This window comes from Typopeltis vanoorti, chromosome 6, assembly GCF_054136105.1.
Source record: "Typopeltis vanoorti isolate ZY-2024b chromosome 6, IOZ_Tvanoo_1.0, whole genome shotgun sequence".
Lineage (NCBI taxonomy): Eukaryota > Metazoa > Arthropoda > Arachnida > Uropygi > Thelyphonidae > Typopeltis > Typopeltis vanoorti.
In genome coordinates, this window is record NC_143554.1 from 92,459,286 (window position 1) to 92,481,808 (window position 22,523).

The window sequence follows — 22,523 nt, forward strand, 5'->3', positions numbered from 1 at the left end:
TAGCTTGGTTCTCCTCTCTCTATTTTTTTGGCTTGTGATCTTCCTGATTTCCTATTATGAGAGCTAACACAGAGATTCAGTGAAACTAAATTATAATGGGAAGAATGGTGAGAATATGTGTGTAAGAACAACAATGTTATGTAACTTTGTTAATGACAGGCATAGGCATCATTATTCGTGACACCTCCAAGGAGTCCGAAGACTCATCGTGGGAGGATACCTACTATACAATCGCCTCCACCACTACACCGAACCTCTACTACCAATCATCTCCATCAATGCCATCCACTACCCACTACCACAACTAATATTTTTTGTCTGAACAATTTTGACTTTGTGTTTGTCCAGTTTCGGACCCAACAAATGTGTGCAAAGATGTCTGCATATATAAGGCACTAGAGAAGAACAGAGATCTGCAAGTTGTCCAACTTGCCATACAGACTACAGACAAGCGTATACAAAAGAACATTCAAGTAGCTTATTATGTCTGTACACGATTGCTAGGAGTATCAGAAAGGGGTAGAGTTTTTTTTGCCTTGGTCAATATGTTGGGATCTCAGATTGTAGGATTAGTGAGACCTGGCTATCAGAAATACTAACTGATATCAAGTGTAAAGGATACAGTATTTTTAAGAAAGATAGATAGGAGAGGAGGGGCATGCTGCTAATGATATTGGATGACTTGAATCCAGTTAGTGTTGAGACTTATAATTGTAATACCAGTAACAGTTTTTCATGTGGCAGTGAATTTGAAGCCATCTGGTGTGAGATGGAATCTAACAAGATCAAATACATAGTGGGATGTTGTTACAGACCTGGTGGATCAGTTGCTAGTGATGGAGAACTGTATCGCCTAATAAAGACAATGGGTGTGAAAAGAGTAATCATAACAGGTGACTTTAATTATCCAAACATTGATTGGATAGCAGTAAAATCTCATGAGAAGAATTAAACTGAATTTATTGAGCTTTTGTGAGATAACTTACTCAAGGAGCATGTGACAGAAGGAACTCAAGGTCAAAGAGTGTTAGATTTCATTATAGTGTCAGAGGATTTTTCATTTAAAGACATAACTATTTTGCCTCCAGCTCATTATAGTGATCATGCAGTACTCACTTGGGAAGTGGCTAAGTTTATGAACGTTCTATTCAGAAAAGGTTACATGCTGAACTTCAAAGCAAGAAATTATGACCAACTGAGGAGTTTACTGAGTTCAGCGCAGTGGTATCATTTGCTGAATGGGAAGAATATTAACAGTGCATGGAATGCATTTAAAAAATACTTAGAATAAATAGGGTAGGAGTGAAATGGATGTGTAATCTTATCAAGCAAGAAATTTGTAAGAAAAGGATGTTGTGAAAATGATGTGAACGGATGAATATGAAAAGAAATTGGCTCCGCAAGCTAAAGATAATCCCCCAAAGAATTCTCTTGATATATTGCAAGTAAAAGAAAGAATGAATATGAAAGAATAACTACTGAATATAGATGGTGTGAGGGTGACAGATACAGAAAAGGTTTGAACTGAGTGCCTATTTTGCTAAAAGTTATCAACATGGTGTTATTAAGTTCACTGCTACTTCTTCACTGGATGAAGAAACTCAGACATATCAGGATAAGGTATTAAAGCTGTTGCACAAACTGAATAAGAATTCAGCAATAGGGAGTGATGGGATATCAGCACGTATGCTGAAAGTGTGTTCAGTTGAACTGGCTATTTTTTTTAACTAGGCTATATAATTTGAGTCTCAGAACAGGGAAGATTCCACAGGACTGGAAAGAATGTATGGTAATCCCATTGCACAAGGGTGGTGTAAAGACCGATGTATCTAACTAGCTATCTCAGAGGTGGTGGTGAAGATTTTGGAAACGTTGGTTAGGGCTCACATTCAGAAATGGGGTGACAGAGAATCTCTACTTTGCAATGAACAACAACAAGAGTTTATTAAGGGAAGGTCATGCTTTAGCAACTTGCTCACATTCTATAATAATGTTACCATTATGCTAGACAAGTGTAATGGATACACCATGATACTTTTGGATTTTGCTAAGGCTTTTTACAGAACACAGCATGGAAGACTGTTGCATAAATTGAGATTATGGGTTTGGATTATAAAATATTAGCATGGATAAGTGGATGGCTGACTGACAGATAGTAAATAAAATATCATACTATTTTCTTTATTATGTGGTGCACTCTCCAAGTTCTTTAAATCTTCATAGTAACATCACTTCAGCTGTTAAGCTATCATCTATGTGGCAAGCCAGCATCTGCACAACTCTCTCTCTCTTTTTGGTATGTTATCATTAGCAATATATACCATCCTTAATGTCACTTTTACTGGAAAAAATCAGTGTGTATCAAGCTACTCTTTTCATAAATAGACATTTAACATCATTTATGTTTAGTAATCATTTTTAATAATATACTAATAATCATTTATCATTTTAGATCAATGAGGAAGTAGCCAAACTTCTAGAGTTAAAAAATGCTTTAGGTGATGGAGTCGTCCAGAAATTTACTCTCAAAACACCCAAGGTTAGTATTGTGAAGACAGTGTGATTGTTGTGTGCTTAAATTAGTGTAAATTGTTTCGCCTTTTAAATGCTTCAACTTCCATTGTAGGAAAATGCAAGAGAATACTTTTATTATTTGCTGAAAATCAAATACACTGTGTGTAAGTGAAACATTTCTTTTGTAAAAACAGGTTGCTTGCTAAGTGGTTTAAAATTATGATGTAATGAATATTTAGTATGTCCCATAAAATAATGTGAAATTCATATCAAAGGCAAATTAAAAAAAAAAAAAAATTGTGGTAAACAAATCTAATTCAGTGATGAAAATCTGCTTACTAAAGGTTTTTTTATTTTATTTATTTTTTATTTATTTTTTTAATATTAACCTCACATGCAAAGTTAGAAAACCTGCAGTGAGCAAGCAGTTAAGAAGTCATAAGAACTATGGATGTTTTCCTTAAACAGGTAAAAAAGAAAACCTTGGAAAAAATTGAAGGATAGACTGTTTCAGAGAACAGAGGGAAGTAGATGAAATGGAAGAGGAAAGCTTAGTTTGCTAGGTTTGAAGCCAGACTGTGAATGAATGTTAATTAGTAGCTGCATGTGTTTTTTTTTAGCAGATTTAGAGAAAAGTGGAAAAATGATTGAAATGCGGAAGTTCCTGAAAAATATCTATAGGAAGGTGTGAAAGTAATTTTTGAGTGAATTTAGAGAATCATCATCATTACATAACTAGATTGCCATTCATCTCAATAGCATCAAGAATTTGTAGATATGTTTTTGGTGCATCATTCCAAATGTGAAATCGGCATTCTAATTGGGCGTTCAAGAAGATTGGAGTATACTGCTATTACTGTTATCAACAGAACTATGAATTGGTTTTGGGAGAAAATCATTCTTAGGAGGAAGGGAATGGCTGAAAGCACTAGAGTGGTGAGCATTCTGGTTGATAGAGAAATCTGGAGAGAAAGCATCATCCACCATAATCATAGTGAACAAACAAAGGAAGCTACCCACCCAGTTGCAAAAGGTAGAAAGCAACCACGAGATGGTAGTTAGATAAGCAGTGTGCTATATGTTGGACCTTATAAAATATATTCAATGTCAACAGCATTTTTATGCGTTGAATCAAAACCATGATTTGTGGTAATGTTAGTAATGACATCTTCTGTGGATTGAGGATGGCATAATCCATTTTAGTTGTGTGGTTGATTATTTGGTAACTTCAGGTGTTGTAAAATTGATTTTTCACGATTATTTTTGAAAAAAATTAGTATGGAGTAATGGGTCAATGATAATCTGAAGGCTGACTTTTATTTCCCTTTTTTCTATTGGATTGAATATATGCTTGCTTCCATGCTATAGATGCTGGATGAGTATGAAATATGTGAAGATGATAGGATAGGTATTGATTCTGGAGCCAAGTTTTGAACACATTGGGGAGTAAGCATACCAACAGACCAGAAACGTTTGATCTCTTTCTGGCAAAAGACCACATCACATCATTTGATCAAGTGTACCTATGCAGTGTATAGTTGGACAATACACAAGAAAATCATGACAGTGAAAATACAGTAATTAAAAGAACTCTACAAGTGAAGTATTACACACCATTATTGAATCTTAGCTTCAAGTTACTAACCACCTTTGTATACAGGAAGTACCATAAGGACTTGAGGTATCATGTATTTTTTAATTTGTAATTAATTCCTAAATGAAATAATTTTTCTGAGCATTACCTGTTTACTCTTGTTATAATTTAAATAAACAGGACTTATGAGTATATCCATAATCTGTTCAGTTTCAATAACTTCATCATTTTTTGATGGTGCTTTCTCATAGATCAGGTCATAGATAGATCAGGCTTGGTCATTGGTCAGCTATTTCAGATCCACCTCTATGTAGCATACTGTATTGAGACATGTATTTGAAAGTTTATTTTTCACTTGGTTAGACTATAAGAAATTTAGTTTAATCCTTTATCCAAGTGTAAGCAAACAAAGTTTGCACCTGAAAATATCTTCAGGACTGAATATGGTGTTGTACTACCTTACTGGGGTAAGGTAGTACAACAACAACAATGGGCAACTCGTAGCAAAAGTGGACCAAGCTAACATCACTCCTATCCCAGTATCTCCCACAGCTCCTTGTGGATATGTATAATGTTATGCATTAAGGAATTGGCCACTACCCAGACTAGTTTCGACCTTTATTGAGAACTCTTCAGTGGGAGCCAGGCCCAGAGTTGGAGATACCAGGCAGAAGCAATAGCAAGGTCATCCTTACCTATAGGAGTTGCCAAAAGGTGTGCCAACTTTTTTTATTAAATTACTCTGGATTTAGAGAAAGATGTTGAAAGTTTATTTTTCACTTGGTTAGACTATAATAAAATTTAGTTTAATCCTTTAGCCAAGTGTGAGCAAACAAAGTTTGTACCTAAAAATATCTTCAGGACTGAATATGGTGTTGTACTACCTTACTGGGGTAAGGTAGTACAACACCAATAGCGAGGTCCTACCTTGCTAAGGTAGGACCTCGCTATTGCTTCTGCCTGGTATCTCCACCTCTGGGCCTGGCTCCCATTGAAGAGACCTCAATAAAGGTCGAAACTAGTCTGGGTAGTGACCCTTCCCTTAATGCATAACATTATCTCCGCAAGGAGATGTGTTTTGCATTATGGGAGATACTGGGATAGGAGTGATGGTAGCTTGCTCCACCTTTGCTATGAGTTGCCCGGTGTTGTACTACCTTACCCCAGTCCTGAAGATATTTTCAGGCGCAAACTTTGTTTGCTCACACTTGGATAAAGGATTAAACTAAATTTATTATTGAGACATGTAATCTGCCCACATACGACATTGAGTTGCTATAGAATTAACTCTCTTGCATATGGAATGATATTAAAATTGTGTTCTTTGTTTATATACTTAACATTCAGTTACATAAGTTTAAAATAAATTTGCATTAATACTTCTAAAATAGTGATTATCTGTTATTTATAATGAATGCTGAACATTGTTTAATCATAAAACAAATGGGCATATTTACACAGCTCTAAAATGGCATAAATTGTTTAAAATAGTATAATTCATCTTAATTTTTAAAATAAACATAAGCTTGAATTAATCCTCTGACTTTTATTTATTTCCCAAAGGAAATATGGGAAACTTTTTTAGTTTTAACCTTATGGACATTAGGCCAGGTGCCTAATTTCCATACGGTCTCTATGCTTAGTCATTGCTAATTGAGTTTGCCTCTGCTGAGGTTTGTAGACTTATGGGTGAAAGAGTATGGTGAACATCTGCTGTTATCCTATATTCCTAATCCTTAACAGGTTAAGGATTAGGAATATAGGATAACAGGTTAAGGATATTCCTAATCCTTAACAGGTTATGAATAGTGAAATAGAGTTCTGCAGTAGATTTTTTGGAGTTGCAGGTTCAAAACATAAGTTTCTGTGAAGAAAACCCTGCCTACTTGCTTGCATCAAGGATCATTTTGGGAACAAGCTGATAAAAAGGCCTGGAAAAGTTTCTCTAGTCGATGACTGAATCCAGCTTATAATTTAAGTGAAGAGATCATTCAGTAGATGTCTTTCAATCTATCGCAGCAACCCATCTCGATATTTTGTTTAATCATTGTTAGAAATTTCACAGAAAAGGACATTTTGAAGTTTATTTTTGCAAGAAGCAAGATTCCATCAATTGCAAGAAGTTTATTACTGTAATTATTATTACATGAGCATCTCCATGGAGAGTGTATGCCTTATCAAAGTAGGCCCTGCCTTGATGAGGCTGTCTCCTTCCCCTTTGTTTCTGAATACTTTGGTGTTAGTGAACATAAAGTACAATAATCCCAAGGGCCTACAACTACCCTTACTCTTTATGTTAACTCTCCTGTTCTGATTTGTTAATGTGGTACTATCTTCAGAATTTTTTGTTCGTTCTTCCATTCACTTGCCTCACTGGTATTTGTACACCTGCTCCCCCTCCTCCTTCTAATAGTTCTAGGTTTCCTTGATTTTGCACTTCAAATCACACTCCTTTCAGCATCATTTTTTCCCAACTCGATTGAATGCCAAATCCATTCAAATTGAAACAATCTGCTTTATGTGAGTCCTTTCATCTCTTGAACACGTTTCACACCCACAAACTCCATGGTATTCCTCCTTAAACCATACCTATGCATTGACCCATTTTGAAACTATGGTCCTCCTCCTTAACTGGATTTGTGAAAGTTATTCGAAAGACAATTCAACAAAGAACATTTTTGCCATCTCACCTCTGTTTAGTGTAATCTTAATGTACACACCTTCCCTATAAATCCTAACACTGAAATGAACATCATCATCATCATCATCATCATCATCAAATTATTAACATGTACCCTCAAGGAGTGTACAGGATATGATAGTACTACATGAAAAATTTACATCATTACTAACTTCCCATCTACAATTTTCCTCCAAATCAATCTATTACTTGTCAAAACTCCAACATTATCAGATCTTATATTTCTATCGTCTAAGGCACTTTGTACCATATCAATCCACCTATATCTTGGTCTTCCTCTGGGTCGTTTTCCTGCCAACCTGGCAGAGAACACTTGTTTTGCTAATCTTTCCTCGCCCATTCTGTTTAAGTGACCATACCATCTGAGATTAGCTCTGCTAACGCATTCCTCGATGCTGACAATTTCAAGTTCTTTCCTAATATCCTTGTTTTTAATATGATATTGCCATTGATGCCATCTGTTCATGCCTCTAATCTTTCTCAGGACTCTCATATCTGCAGTCTCTAGTCTTTGGACAAGTGTTTTACTTCTGACCCAGCTCTCAGATCCATAAGTTAAAACTTGTTTGAACACTGTCTTGTATACAACTAATTTAGTGTTCTGACTAATTTCTCTCTTATTCCATATGAATTTATTCAATTGACTGCCTACCACACCAGCTTTGTTGATTCTGTTGTCTATTTCTATATTTAATTTACCATCTTCAGTAAAAATTGTGCCTAAGTAGCTGAAATGTTTTACTTGTTCCACAGGTTCTCCATTCACAACACAGTTGACATTTTCAATGATTCTGCCTATTTTCATTGTCTTTGTCTTTTTAATGCTGACCATCATACCATATCTATTACAACAGTTATTCAATTTAGTCAGGGAATCTTGCAAACTTGTAGCAGATTTATTTAGAAGTATAACATCGTCCGCATAAAGCAAAGAGCTGACATTAACTTCTCCAATTTTGATATCATGTTTAATACCACTTTCCTTCATAATGTGATCCATACAGATAATGAATAACAGAGGGGATAACGTACATCCTTGTCTCACACCAGATTTAACATTAAACCATCTTCCTGTACTTCAATTCTAACTGTGACTTAAAACTCAAATAAAGACTAAGTATTGCTTGATATAATGCCCATTGAAACTACAGTCATATGGTGTCAACAAAGCTATTGAATAGCTTCTCTCTTGGCACCTTGTCATATGCCTTTTCCAGATGGAAAAAACTTAAATACAGATCTTTGTTATATTCCCATGCTTTCTCAACTGTTTGTCGTAAAGTGAAGATCTGATCCTGACAGCCTCTATTTGGCCTGAATCCAGCTTGTTCCTCACCATGCTTCTCTTCCACAATCCTTCTCAACGATTTCTCAAGTATACTTGCATAGATCTTGCCAGGAACACTCAGTAGGGAAATACCTCTGTAATTCTCACATTCAGTTTTATTTCCCTTTTTATATATGGGTACTATGAGAGCTCTACTCCAATTACTCCAATCATCGGGAATTTGTCCCTCTGTCCAGGCTTTCTGAACTATGCAGTGCAGCCACTGTAAGACTTTTATACCACCATACTTCAGCATTTCTGGTCGAATATCATCTACTCCTACTGCCTTTCCACATTTCAAGCCTTTGATGGCTTTTTCTACTTCAAGTATGGATATGTATTCCTGACTGTATGCCTGTTGAGTGTTTTTTACCACTGTGCTATCACTGCTTTTCATTTAGCAATTTTTCAAAGTAATTACTCCATACTTCAAGTATATCTTTTTCTCCTGTTTTCATGTCACCTTTATCATCTCTAATTCCTTTTACAGCACTCTTTCCTCCATTTCTAAGCTTCTTCAACAACCTCCAGAATATCTTTCCACCTTCTTGATATTTATTTTCTATGTTCTTGCCAAAGTCCTCGCATGACTTTTGTTTAGCTAGTTTTACACAGTGTTTCGCTTTCCTACATTCGTCTCTGTATTCTCTAAGAGCAAAAGCTGACTTTCCAGGAACTTTTGATATGATTTCTTCTTTTCCTTCACTGCCTCTTTAACTTCTATGTCCACCATGGAGTTCTGATTTTTCTATCCTTGCAGACGACCTTACCACATGCCTCTCTGGCTGAATCAATCAGGGTTTTCTTCAAGGCTTGCCACTGAATCTCCAAGGTTTGGTTCCTGTTCTCAGACTCTTTCATTTTTTCTTCAATAATCTTTGTGTATTTTAGTCTACAGTTCACATCTGAGAGCTGCTCAACTTTTATTCGCTTTAAAACTTTCTTACATGTTATTCTTTTCAATATGAAATTCAATTTTATCCTGCTCAAGACTAAATAGTGATCGCTTCCAATTTCAAATCCTCTGTACACTCTGGTGTCCTGCACCAGGGAGAAAACATCACTATCAACAATAACATAGTCAATGAGACTTTTCTTATTCCTTGCCTCTTCTCTCCATGTGAATTTGTGCACATTTTTATGTTGGAGCATGGGGTTAGTAATAACCAGTCCATGTCCTGAGCAGAAATCCAACAGGTATTTGCCATTATTATTAGCTTTGCTGTGTTCTCCAAATTTTCCCAAAATATTTATGTATGTCTGACAATCATTTCCTACTCTGCTATTTAGATCCCAACAAGGACCAACTTTTCCTTTTTCATTGTGTCAGTTGCTTTTTCTAAAGCATGAAAAAATTCCTCCACTTCTACCTTAGTATAACCTTCTGTGGGACCATATGCACAAATAAGTCTCATTGTCCGATTCCCCATTCTGATATTAGCCCACATCACTCTACTTGAGACTGCCTGCCATTCAAGAAGATTGGTCTCGTATTTTGTGTTGAATACTATAGCTAATCCTTCTTTTCCTTGATTGTCATTTCCTGAATATAACATTTTATATTTTTTGCTCCAAAAGATATCACCAGTTTTTGTTTTTTTTGTTTCAGTCACCCCTATTATGTCGATCTGGTACTTATCTAATTCTTCAGCTAGCTCCATTTCTTTGCCATTCAGGCTTCTTATGTTGATAGTACCGATCTTTAACTCTGGTGATGTTGAGTTGGGGTGTGCTTTCAGATTACTGAAATGAACAAATGAAAACAATGCGTGAACTTTATTTTTAATGAAGACATAAAAAATAAAAATGTTCAAATGAAGCAAAAATAATTATTTATCCTAAACAATTATAAAATAATTGTATAATTCTTCATACCCACTTTAATGAGATGAATGTTGCTGCATTCAACCAGTTAGGACAGAAAATTGAGGAATATCATATTTGGCATCCAATCAATTTTTTAAACTTTGTCTTCACACCGACTAATGTTGAAAATCCCAGTTTCATATAGATAGGTTGTAGCAAATGGGATGATTAAGGCTAAAAAGAGCATTACTTGCCAAAACTGGGTATCCAGCCATTTGGGAACACTAAAATTCAATAAGAATTTGATTAATGAAATTTTGCCTTGACAGAGATTTGCTCTGTAGTTCGATGAGACTGGATTTATTGTAACAATGTACAACTAAAAGATTCATAAGTGATAGTTTGCAAAACCCTGATTTAATGAACGACAATTCATCGAATGGGTTGGATAACTGGGTGGAGACTTCCACATGGCCTTTTTTGGAATGTGGAGAACTAACCAAGGCTTTTGACCTGATGTTCAATCCTCACCTTCTCTTGGTGCAACCTGTTGGGTATCTACCTGGATACTGAACAAATGAGGATGGATTCAATGTTATGCATTAAATGGGAGGGGCCACTACCCAGACTAGTTTCGACCTTTATTGAGGTCTCTTCAGTGGGAGCCAGGCCCAAGTGGAGATACCAAGGCAGAAGCAATAGCAAGGTCATCTCCTCCTATAGAAGCTGCCAAACGTGTGCCACCTTTTTATTAAATTACTCTGGATTTAGAGAAAGATGTTGAAAGTTTATTTTTCACTTGGTCAGACTATAATAAATTTAGTTTAATCCTTTATCCAAGTGTGTGCAAACAAAGTTTGTGTCTGAAAGTATCTTCAGGACTGAGGTAAGGTGGTACAATACCGGGCGACTCCTTGCAAAGGTGGAGCAAGCTACCAATAAAGGTCGAAACTAGTCTGGGTAGTGGCCCTTCCCATTTAATGCATAACATTATACATATCCGCAAGGAGATGTGTTTTGCATTATGGGAGATACTGAGATAGAAGTGTTGGTAGCTTACTCCACCTTTGCAAGGAGTCGCCTGATGTTGTACCGCCTTACCTCAGTCCTGAAGATACTTTCAGGCACAAACTTTGTTTGCACACACTTGGATAAAGGATTAAACTAAATTTATTATAGTCTGACCAAATGAAAAATAAACTTTCAACATCAATGATCTGACCATTATGAATCCTTGACGTAGTGTCACAGAAATTATAGATACCTGTTAAAGGCTTAATGATATGAAATCGGTATAGAGAAAGAATTAAACCAATTTCACAGAGACATCATCAGGGAATACAGTATAAAACTGTCTGTCACTCTCTTACACACACGCACACACAAAATAAAGTGGAACCTAGTAGACAAAAGGCTAGAGTTGTTCTAACTAGGAAGGTTGTCCTCCATACTGGCTAGAAGCCTAGATTGTAACAAAGAATCCCTAAGAATTAATGTTTCCCATGTTTTGGGAAGTTTAACACATCTTTATTTATTTGAATTAGGTTGATTTTTAAAAGTAGCTGCAGATTCTTAAAAAAAAAAAAAAAAAAAAGTCTTTTCCAAACTTGTTGCAATGGAGTATTGTTTTTTCCTATTCAAGTCTGTGTGAAGTGGTCAGTTTGATTGATGGCCATCACTATTACAGATGTATTTTTTGTCTTTTTCTAAATAGATGGTGGCTGATCTTTCAGTCTGTTCACAGAAGGCCACTTGCAAGAACAAGGAACTATACACATTAGGAAAAACTAGAACATTGGAAATTACTCTTGAAATGGGACTTGAAGGCACTGCGCAGATTGTATTTTTTAAAAATTCTATAAATTTCTGGCTGAAAATAGGATGAATGAGAAGAGATCTATGATATTTCTTTTCATTCATCAGGAGGAAAAAACTTTTTTAAAAGTGTTAAGGTGTCGTTCAAGAGGATATTGGGAAAGAGATAGGTGAAATCAAAACTGACCATTATACAGAATTATTTCTTCCTAATTAGAATTCTAGATTTTTATCTACTAGGGTTCACTTTATTTTGTGTTACAATTTTATATTGTACTTTCTGATGTCTTCATGACTGATACAAAATATTGGAAGCATTAAACATGAAGGCAAGGCTGTTTTCATTCCATTAAGCCCTTAATGTAAGTTCTATCCAGCACTTAAGCCTAAACACAGACAAGATTATTTTACAAACTTTTTTTATTTTATTTTATTTTTTTATATTTTTGATATATCATTGGACCCACTATTTTTGTTGCATTTACAGAGATTGCTACCTGGGTAGATTTTCCATTAAAATATTAATAAATAGACATGGTTATTTTGCCATCTTTCTCTGCTAAAATGACAGTCAGCTTCTGAATCAGTTAATATTAGTAATTATGTGCTGGTGAAAGAGTAATGTGTCTAGGCCATGAGGCAAAATGGAGAACATGTATCTTAGCCAGATAGGTTTAAAAGGAAAGCTCATAATTAGGTTTAATAGAATGAATATAGCACAGAGAAATACTTAAACAGAGTTTCATCATTCCAGTAATTCATTTCACTTATAGAGACATTCTGGGATAGAATATAAAAATCGTATTAACACTGAGTAAAGCACACACACGCAGCAGTAAGTGGAAGAAGTTCGAATAGAAGCATAAAGTTCTATGAGGGGGGTGCCCTCTAAGGATATTGGTGGCTGGCCTTTTGGCTGTTGGGTAGGAGGTTTTAAGAAATAATGTTTACCAAATCTTGGGAAGTTTAACAGAACCATCATGTTTATTTAGATTAGGGTTCTTTAATATTTTGCTTGCTGATTCTTAAGAAATGTCTCAAGTTTGTATTGCTACAGTGATACACAGTAGTGTTTTCTCATTTGATTCTGTGCACGATATCCAAGGGATGGATACCTTGAATCTTTGCTGTATTCATTCCATTAAACATAATTATTGAGAATACAGTTCAGCATATCTTATTTATTCTCAATTGACATTCTTATTATTATTTTGTACACTAATGCGAGAAGCATTTGGAACAGGAGGGAATTTTTGGCATTAGCTCTTTTTGGCCAAAAGTTATTGATATTAGCAAGGTATGTCTAACAGAAGATAAGATCAGTACCCTCAACAGGGTGTAGCATAGAGGCAGCCTGCCTCAAGGCGCCGCTTAATAAGTATGTTCATTCAGCCATATTATGTTAGGTGCTGTATTATGGCAACAAGATATTTTACAAATATACGGCTTTTGGTTTACCAAATAAAAAAGGTGCCATTTCCTATTGATAGTTAAATATGTACTTAATATATTTTATTAATAAATTTTATTAATTACTCATGGGCTTACTTTAGTGAGTACGGGCATGGCAAACCCGAGGTACCTGATGCTGGACCATGCCTTACTTCATGTAATATACATCTGTTATATTATCTGTAGACTGGGTCTCTCCCCTTCTTTCTTTGCTTCTTTCTTCTCTTCTTGCTCCTTACCCCAATGCTATTAGACTATTCAAGGGCTAGGGGTGAATCTTTCCTATCTTGCTATGTCATTTTGCCTTATGCAGCCACCGAAGGGGGGGGCCCAAGCTAGCCCCAATAGGTGCTGGTCCCAAGCCCGGATAAATGGCGAGGGTTGACATCAGGAAAGGCATCCATTCCTAAAACTTCACTGCCAGCTCTAGCTATGATCAAATGAGTTGAAAAGAAAGTGATACAAGGGCTAGAGCATACCCCTTAAGCGACGTGCAGCCACATCGCCCTATAGCTGTGAGAAGTGGACGAGGGCTACTGCATCAAGGGCAGATGCAGTTAAAGAAGCGAGCCCAGCAAGTGGAGAGAATATTGCAAGTGGGAACATTGAATGTTTTAAGCATGACTGAAAAGGGAAGAGAGGTAGCAGACATGATGAGGAAGAGGAAGTTGGACATTTTGTGTGTGCAGGAGACAAGGTGGAAGGGGGGAAAAGGCGAAGGAACTAGGAGACGGGTATAAATTGTTATACTGTAGCAAATAAAGAGGGAAGAAATGGTTTCGGAATTGTGGTGTGTGTGTGTGTGAGAATGAAGGGCGAAGTACTGGAAATGGGTAAGAGGAACGACAGGATCATACGAATGAAACTGGGTCTTGGAGAAGAGCAACTGGTCATCTTATGTGTATACGCCCCACAAGTTGGCTGTACAGCAGAAGAGAAAGATGAATTCTGGAACGTGCTAGATGTAGAAATGAGGGAATGGAAGAAAACAAGATGGGTAATTGTCGGAGGAGACTTGAACGGTCATATCCTATCCCAATGGCTTTAACAGGCCTTTAAGGCCCACAACCTTCCAAGCATGCCTTGGATTTCGTAGCCAAAATATGAGGATAGAATGGTCACTCCTATGCGTCAAAGTATTCTTGGTTGCATCCCTGTGTGTTCACGGGGCTGGTTTGCCTGCTTGTGGTATGAAAAACCACAGATAAACTGTGGAAAAAACCCTGCTGTCCATGCCCAAGACGGGCTAACTGGCTATGACTGAGGAAGATCCTTCAGCTCCTCACGTCTCTGATGGAAATCGAACCTAGGACACGCCTTCCCCAAGCATATGGTTGCAAAACCACTTGGCTAACCATGCAGACCGAACGGTCACATAGGGAGACAGAATAGGGACTGTGAAAGGGTGCATGGTGGCCATGGAGTGGGAAGGAGATGAACCAGAAAGGAGAGAGGATTTTGGACTTCACAGCAGCATTTGATCTGGCAATTGTGAACTCCTTTTTCTGTAAGAGGGAAGTGCATTTGATAACATTTAGAAGTGGCAACAACAGTTTACAGATTGACTACATTTTGACTAGAAGAAAGCATCTTAATGCAGTAACAAATTGTAAGGTAATCCCAACAGATCAAGTGGCACAGCAACACCGGCTGCTGTGTGCAGACTTTAAAATAAGGTCGAAGATAAGAACCTTTGGAAGCCATGGGAAGAAGACAATTAAGTGGTTTCGCTTAAAAGAAGAGAGTGTGAGGAACCATTTTAGGGAGAAGGTGTTAGGGAGAGAATTTTGGATGAACTAGAAAGTGTACAAGATTGATGGAGACATAATTCAAAAGCAATTCTAAACTGCAATTGAAGTGCTTGGTGAAATATCCAGAAAGATTAGAGAGCAGAAGGAGGGTTGGTGGTGGAATAATAATGTACAAGACGCAGTGACGGTTAAGAGGAAGGCAAAGCAGAAGTGGGACGAGTCGAGTGGAAGAGGACAGAGAGAAAAAGCGAGAAGCCAAGAGAGTTGTTGCACAGGTGAAGGCTATGGCGTATCAAGATCTTTATGATCAATTAGAAACAAAGGAACGACAGAGAAAGATTTATCGATTGGCAAAATGTAGAAATAAGGCATCAAAGGACATCGTACATTTGAGACAGATCAAAGACTCTGGAGGAAGGGTATTAAGGAGGGATGTGGATATAAGAAACAGATAGAGAATATACTTTGAAGGGCTTTTGAATGAAGAAAATGCAAGGACTCACAGAGAAGTGGGGAAGCCTTATGAGGGGATAGTGCAGAACATTAGTAGAGTGAAAGAGGCCATAAAGAGGATGAAGAATGGAAAATCGGTGGGCCCTGACAGGATTCTAGTGGAGGCTTGGAAGGCACTGGGGGAAGAGGGAGTTGACCTGCTGTGGGACCTGTTAATAAAAGTTTGTCAATAGGAAAATATACCCAAGCAATGGAAGAAAAGTACTCTTGTCCCCATCTACAAGAGTAAAGGGGGGATGCACAAGACTTCAAGAATTACAGAGGAATAAAGTTGATGTCCCACACAATGAAAATCCTAGAGAGGGTTCTTGATGGAAGTATAATATAAGACTTCCTCAGTCTTTTATTAAAGACTGAGGAAGGAGGTGGATATTGCAAAGGAACAATTTGGCTTCATGCCTGGTCGATCGATGAGAGATGCTATCTTTGGGTTACAGCAAATGATAGAAAAGTTTTGAGAGAAGCAACGGGAGCTACATCTGGTATTTATTGATCTGGAGAAAGCGTATGATAGAGTGCCGAGGCAAGAAGTCTGGAAGTGTCTGAAGGAGAAGAAGGTACCGGAGAAATATGTCAGGCTGGTGCAGGAGATGCACAGAAATGTGAAGACAAGAGTTCAGACCTGCCTGGGAGAAACAGAAAGTTTTCCAGTGACAGTTGGCTTGCATCAAAGGTTGGCATTAAGTCTGTTCCTGTTTAATATTGTGAAGGAGGAGGTGAGAGAAGACGCTCCTTGGACTATGTTGTAAGCAGATGACATTGTGCTGTGTGAAGAATCAAGAGAAGAAGTGGCAGCTAAACTGGAAAGTTGGAGGAAAGTACTAGAAGAGAGAGGTATGAGACTGAGCAGAAGTAAGACAGAGTATGTGTTGCAAAGTGGATGTCAGCCAGGAGACAAATCTGGAGCTGGAAGGAAATATCATCAGGAAGGTCAGGGACTTTAGATACTTAGGTTCAACAATGAAAGAGGATGGCGAGGCTGAGAAGGAAGTGGAATGCAGGATGGAGGAACTGGAGAGAGAGAGAGATGGCTGGAGTGCTATGTGATAAGAGGGTGCCGATCAATCTAAAAGGCAAAATCTACAGGACAGTAGTGAGACCAGCTATGACATATGCTATGGAAACTGTGGCCCTGAGGAAAAATAACATCAGCAGGATGGAGGTAGCGGAGATGAGAATGCTTAGGGGGATGTGCGGTGTGACCAGAAAGGATCATCTGAGAAATGACTATGTAAGGGGAACGTAGTGAAAGTTACGAACTTAGGAGCAAAGATACAGGAGGCAAGGTTGAGATGGTTTGATCATGGGATGAGGAGGGAAGAAGAGTCATGCAGATGGATGTGCAGGGGAGGAGGAAGCACAGGCGGCCAAAGAAGAGATGGAGGGAGATAGTGGAGGAGGACTCGAGGATGAAGAACTTGGATGTGGCTACAGCCCAAGACAGGAGGTTGTGGAGGAGACTCACTACAAACAGCGACCCTACTTAAGTGGGAAAAGCTGTAGAAGAAGAAGATTAATAATAAAAAAAAATTATAATCATACATACTAAAACTAAACATTTTAGAACCCACTTATTAGATACTTAAGGAAACAACCCATAAAGTATCGTGTGATGTGAATTTTATAAACTTTTATAGTCTATTCAAATATTTAGTTAAATATTATTATATTATGTTTTCCATTAATGTTTCTCTTATATTAAAAACAAAATAACAATTGGAGATTTTCTTATATTTTTGTCTTATAATCCATCAGGGGCGATATTTAATTGTTTGTCTCAGAGCGCCATCTAATCTGGCGACAGCCCTGGATAAGATAATATAGTAATTAGTTAGAATGTGAATGCTATTAGTATTTTCAGAACAAATAGAGCAAACAAGGTTGAAAAAGGGGTATTACTGATGATAGCAGATGAATTGCTATCATCAGTAATACCCCTTTTTAGTATTCCATTTTTAGCTTTCCATTTCACTAATACCCCTTAATAGGAGGGATTAAGTGAAATGGAAAGCAGTACATTTGATTCCATATATTGTGAGATAGAGGCTAACAGGACACAATATATAGTTGGGTGTTACTGTAGGCCAAGGAATGCAAGGAATGATGTGAATGATATGCATCAGCAAATCAACTCAGCGAGTAGAGGATTGTTATGAGGAACTTCAACTATAGGGTAGCAATTTGATAAATATTATAAAGCACAGGTCAGAAGGGTGACTGGTATAGTAAAGAAGGCAAAAAAAAGATGAAATTAGTTGTGTGAGCCAAAGATAATTTGCAGGTGATCTTTCAGTGTGGTGTGGCAAGGAAAAGGAAGAATGACTATGGCATAGTTATTTTGACGGATACTGATAGTAGATAGACAAGTGACTTGAGCAAATGAAATAGTTGAATTACTGAGTGATCTCAATGCAAAAGTGTATCATCCAGGTGTGGAGATATTATAGTAACAGATTATTATTATTATTATTATTATTATTCAGGCCTCCAAGGAGTCAAAAGACTCATCGAGGGAGGTCCTTCCTAAGACATAAAGTCTGTCAAGACTCACTGAGGGGAGGTCCCCCCCCCCCTGAGAAACACAAAGTCTATCATAGAACTCTTTAAACTCACTGACCGTTCTCGCTCCCACCACTCCATCAGGCAATGCATTCCACGGCTCAACCACCCTCCACACAAAGAAACCACTCCTTACCCTCTTGCTCACAGTTTCCTTTCGTAACTTCCAGGAATGGCCTCTTGTCATCACTCCTTCCCGCTGATCAACCAAGCGAAAGAACTCCCCAGTGTCAACCCTGTAACCACCTCTCAACAGTTTAAGTCTCAATCATATCACCTCTCCTTCTTCTATCCACCAAACTCTGCAGTCCACATTCTCTCAGCCGATCCTCATAACTATCCTTGTACAGTCCTGAAACCATCTTTGTCATCCGTCTTTGTATCCTTTCCACAGTTAATTTATCCCCTTCAAATCCTTGGGACCAAATCTGAGAACAATAGTCCAAGTGTGGTCTGATCAGAGACTTATACAATGGAATGATAACCCTCTTATCTCTGCAGGTCAGTGTCCTTCTCATAATAGCAGCAATCCTCTGTGTTACCTTCACCACCTTTGCAATATGTCCCCTAAACTTCAGGTTTCTATCAATCATCAACCCCAGATCTCTTGTCTCCCCTACTTCCTCCAGTATAACTCCTCCCATAGAGTATGCAGCATCCCATCGATGTTTCCCAAACCTCAAGACCTTACATTTTGCTGCATTAAACTGACCCCCATTCATTTGCCCATCTATCTAGCTTATTTAAATCCTCTTGCAGGGCTACCACATCTGCACTATTACTAATAATCCTTCCCAGCTTCGCATCATCTGCAAACAACTGAATATCCCCCTGCAATCCACTGGCTATGTCATTGATATAAAGGTTAAACAATATAGGTCCTAGTACTGAGCCCTGTGGGACCCCACTTGTAACCCTCTGCCTCCTGGAAACTGCTCCACCATACACAACTCTCTGATACCTATCAGACAGCCAATCCTGAATCCAGTTGACCAATCTGACATCCAGACCCATGTGCTGCAACTTAAATATCAGCTTATCATGTGGCACCCTGTCAAATGCCTTCGCCAAGTCTAAGAAAATTGCAGTATATGCCTTTCCCTCATCTAATGTTCTTGTAACTTTATTATAAAAGGCTAGCATATTGCTAAAACAAGAGCGTCCTTTCACAAATCCATGTTGATTCTCACAGATAACATTACCCTCATCTGCCCAATGCTGTACACGGTCCCTCACTACTTTCTCCAAGATCTTAACAACTACTGATGACACACAGACTGGCCTATAATTAGACACTTCCAGTCTGTTACCACCCTTATGCAATGGCACTATCTTACCTTCCTTCCATTCCCTGGGCACCTTTGCCAAAGCCAGACTTTCATTGAAAAGCCACGTTAAAGGTACTGTCAATTCCCTAGCACATTCTCTCAAAACTCGTGGCGAAATACCATCCAGTCCCACAGCTTTACTGACATCCAGAGTACTCAGTATCTGAAACACACTCTCCTCCTGTACCTCTAGACCTCGTACCAGTCCTATCCCTCTAGCATTAAAACTGACTCCTCTAGGATGAAATACTCCAATAAAGTGTTCATTGAACAATTCCACTATATCCTCTGCATCAGTCACTCTATTCCCATTTTTATCCCACAATATCATTCTTCCACAGTCATTTCTCCTCCTACTGGCCACATAGCTAAAAAATTCCCTAGGATTTTCTTTGGATCTTAGGGCCAATCTCCTCTCATATTCCAGTTTCGCTTTCCTTACCACACTAGTCACTCTTCTGGCCTGTGTCTTATATTCCTCATGCATCTCTTCACCTATCTCCTTATATCTCTTCCATAGCCTCTTTTTCGCATGCAATTCCTGTTTAATATTGTTTGTCATCCACTTTACTCCAAATTGCGTCCTCTTCTTCACTCGTGGTATACAACTTACCATTGCTGATAACAAATATTCTTTCACAATTTCCCACGCACTGGTGATATCCCGGCCTTCCAATTCCTCCCTCCATGAAACTTCCCGAAGTTGACGTCTAAGACTATTATAATCACCTGCCTTATAATTCCACATAAGTTCCCGTCTCTTTGATACTCCTGCATGTCTATTCATTTTCCAAGTCAACACCATATGGTCACTCTCTCCAACTGGTGGGAGAGACGTCAACTCAGTTATTATCAACTCTTCTGATGCTATAACCAAATCCAAAATTTTTGAACCTCTTGTTCCCTCTGTTACATGTTGCCTAAGACATTTGTCCCTCAAGAATTCTAGAAATTCCATTCCCCTATTGCTACATGCATCTTCCTCTCTCCAATTTATACTACTGAAGTTAAAATCTCCCATAACAATCATTCTTCTTGCACTTGCCAAACTTAACTGTCTAAACATCTCCTGGTCCCCATCCTCTGTGCTCCTGGGTCTGTAGCAACACCCCACTAAATATCCTGTCTTGCCTACCTCTACCTCACACCATACGCTCTCAAAATCTCAAGATGTGACAAGAGCTGACATTTAAACAGAAGTAGATGAAGCAGAGAGTACAGGCTATTACAGAACCTTGATGTGAATACAGCTGTGGGGTTATGGGATATCAGCTCAAATATTGCAAGAATGTGTTGGACTAAAGGCAGTGCCTTTGACCAGATTGTTTAATTTGAATTTCAGCTGTGGTAGAGCCTCAAGGGAATGGAAAGAAGACAGAATAGTTTCATTGCATAAAGGAGGCTATAAGACAGACGTAGTTAATTATTAACTGAACAGCATCTCAGGAGTGATGGTCAAAGTATTGGAGAATTTGATTAAAAGCAAGATTGAGGACTGGATGGATAGAAATCAGATACTGTATGTAGAACAACATGGTTTGTGAAAGGTAGGCCATGCCTCAGTAATATACTCAATTTTTATAATGATGTAACAGCTGAATTGGATAAGGGAAATGGCTACAAAATGATACTATTTGACTTTGGAAAAGCATTTGACATGGTATTGCATGAAACTCTGTTTTATATAAACTGGAGCAAATAGGTCTGGATACGAAGCTGGTGAGATGTATAAAAGGGTTGCTAATGGATAGACATCAGAAAGTAGTTTATGAAGGAGTTGAGTTCAGTTAAAGGCATGTGACTAGCAGTGTGCAACAGGGCTCTGTACTCAGGCCTGACTGAGGGGGAAACATTCAGTTATTTGCTGATGTAAAATTGGGTAGAGCAGTAGTTAATAAGGATAATCTGAAAATCTTGCAGGATGACTTATATAGCCTAACATTATGGCCAAAGAAGAATGGCTGTCAGTTTAATATAACAACCTGTAAGGTTATGCATTTTTGAATGAAAAGATTATCAACTACATTAATGGAACTGAACCTCAAGAAATTACTGAGATTAGGAATTTGGGAGTACCATTGGGCTCTGCATTAAAGTTCAGATGCTATATCATAAAATTACTTTGTTATTGAAGAACACACTAACTAGCAGAATAAGGAGGTCATCATATCTCTTTGCACAGCCACATCTTGACTGTTATACACAGATCTGGTAACCTGGGTTCATTGGAGAGGTAGAAAGGATCCAGAGGCAGGTGATCAAAATGGTGGTAGGTCTATAGGATGCTGCTTATGAGGGCAAATTGAAGCTTTATGGATTACAGAACTTGGCAGATGAGAAAAAGGGGAACGGATATGATAGAGACATTACTTAAAGGTTGTTATAGGATTGACAAAGATGAAGTTTTTCCATAATGACTAGCATGGTGAGAAGTAAGAGTTATCCTTGAAAAATTAGGAGTTTAGTTAGTAAGGGTGTGAAGGGCTAGATTTTTTGCTTTGAGGGTGGTGAATGAGTGGAATGGATTGCCAGATTCATTTGAGTCTCTGTCAGTGAATCTTAATGCCAGAATAGGAATGAAAAAAAAAAAAAAACAATAATATAGAAAAATTTGGAGAACCAACAGTAAACTAAAATGGAAAGTGGTTCATTGATTATATAATAATTTTAAAATAATGAATACATTCTACAATACATAAAAGTATACATAAATATACATGATGTGCAAGAGGACAAAAATCAATAATAGACTACTTTATAGCAAATGAAAAAACAGCAGACCTCTTCCTAGATGTTAAAGTCAGAAGAGCACTAGAAATCGACATAGATCACTATTTAATGCAGGCAAAACTAAAGTTTCCACCAAACTGGTTACAAAATATACAAAAAAATAAACAAACTAGAGAAACAAAATCTAATTACAAAGTAAGAACTACTGAATGATTCTGGTATAAGAAATTTATACCAGAGGATTAGTAACTACTTAGAAAAAATACAAGAAAATGAGGACATTGAGAAAGAATGGAATAATATAAAAGAAATTAATGTATCAGCAGCATATGAAAATGTAGGAACGCACAAAAAATATCATAAAAATAAAAAATTACATATATGGGACAATGAAATAAAAACAATAATTGAAAATAAAAAAAGCTGGCTTAGT

General features: G+C 37.6%; 1 protein-coding gene across 1 annotated transcript in view; it reads left to right on the forward strand.

The window, feature by feature from the left end:
- The window catches only part of LOC150105708 (histidine--tRNA ligase, cytoplasmic-like), a 190,507-nt gene that overhangs the window by 12,529 nt on the left and 155,455 nt on the right, over window positions 1-22,523 (forward strand). Inside the window, exon 2 of the mRNA XM_090394308.1 lies at window positions 2,453-2,539. Coding sequence (XP_090250434.1) covers window positions 2,453-2,539 — 87 coding nt within the window. The remainder of the gene's footprint in view (window positions 1-2,452; window positions 2,540-22,523) is intronic.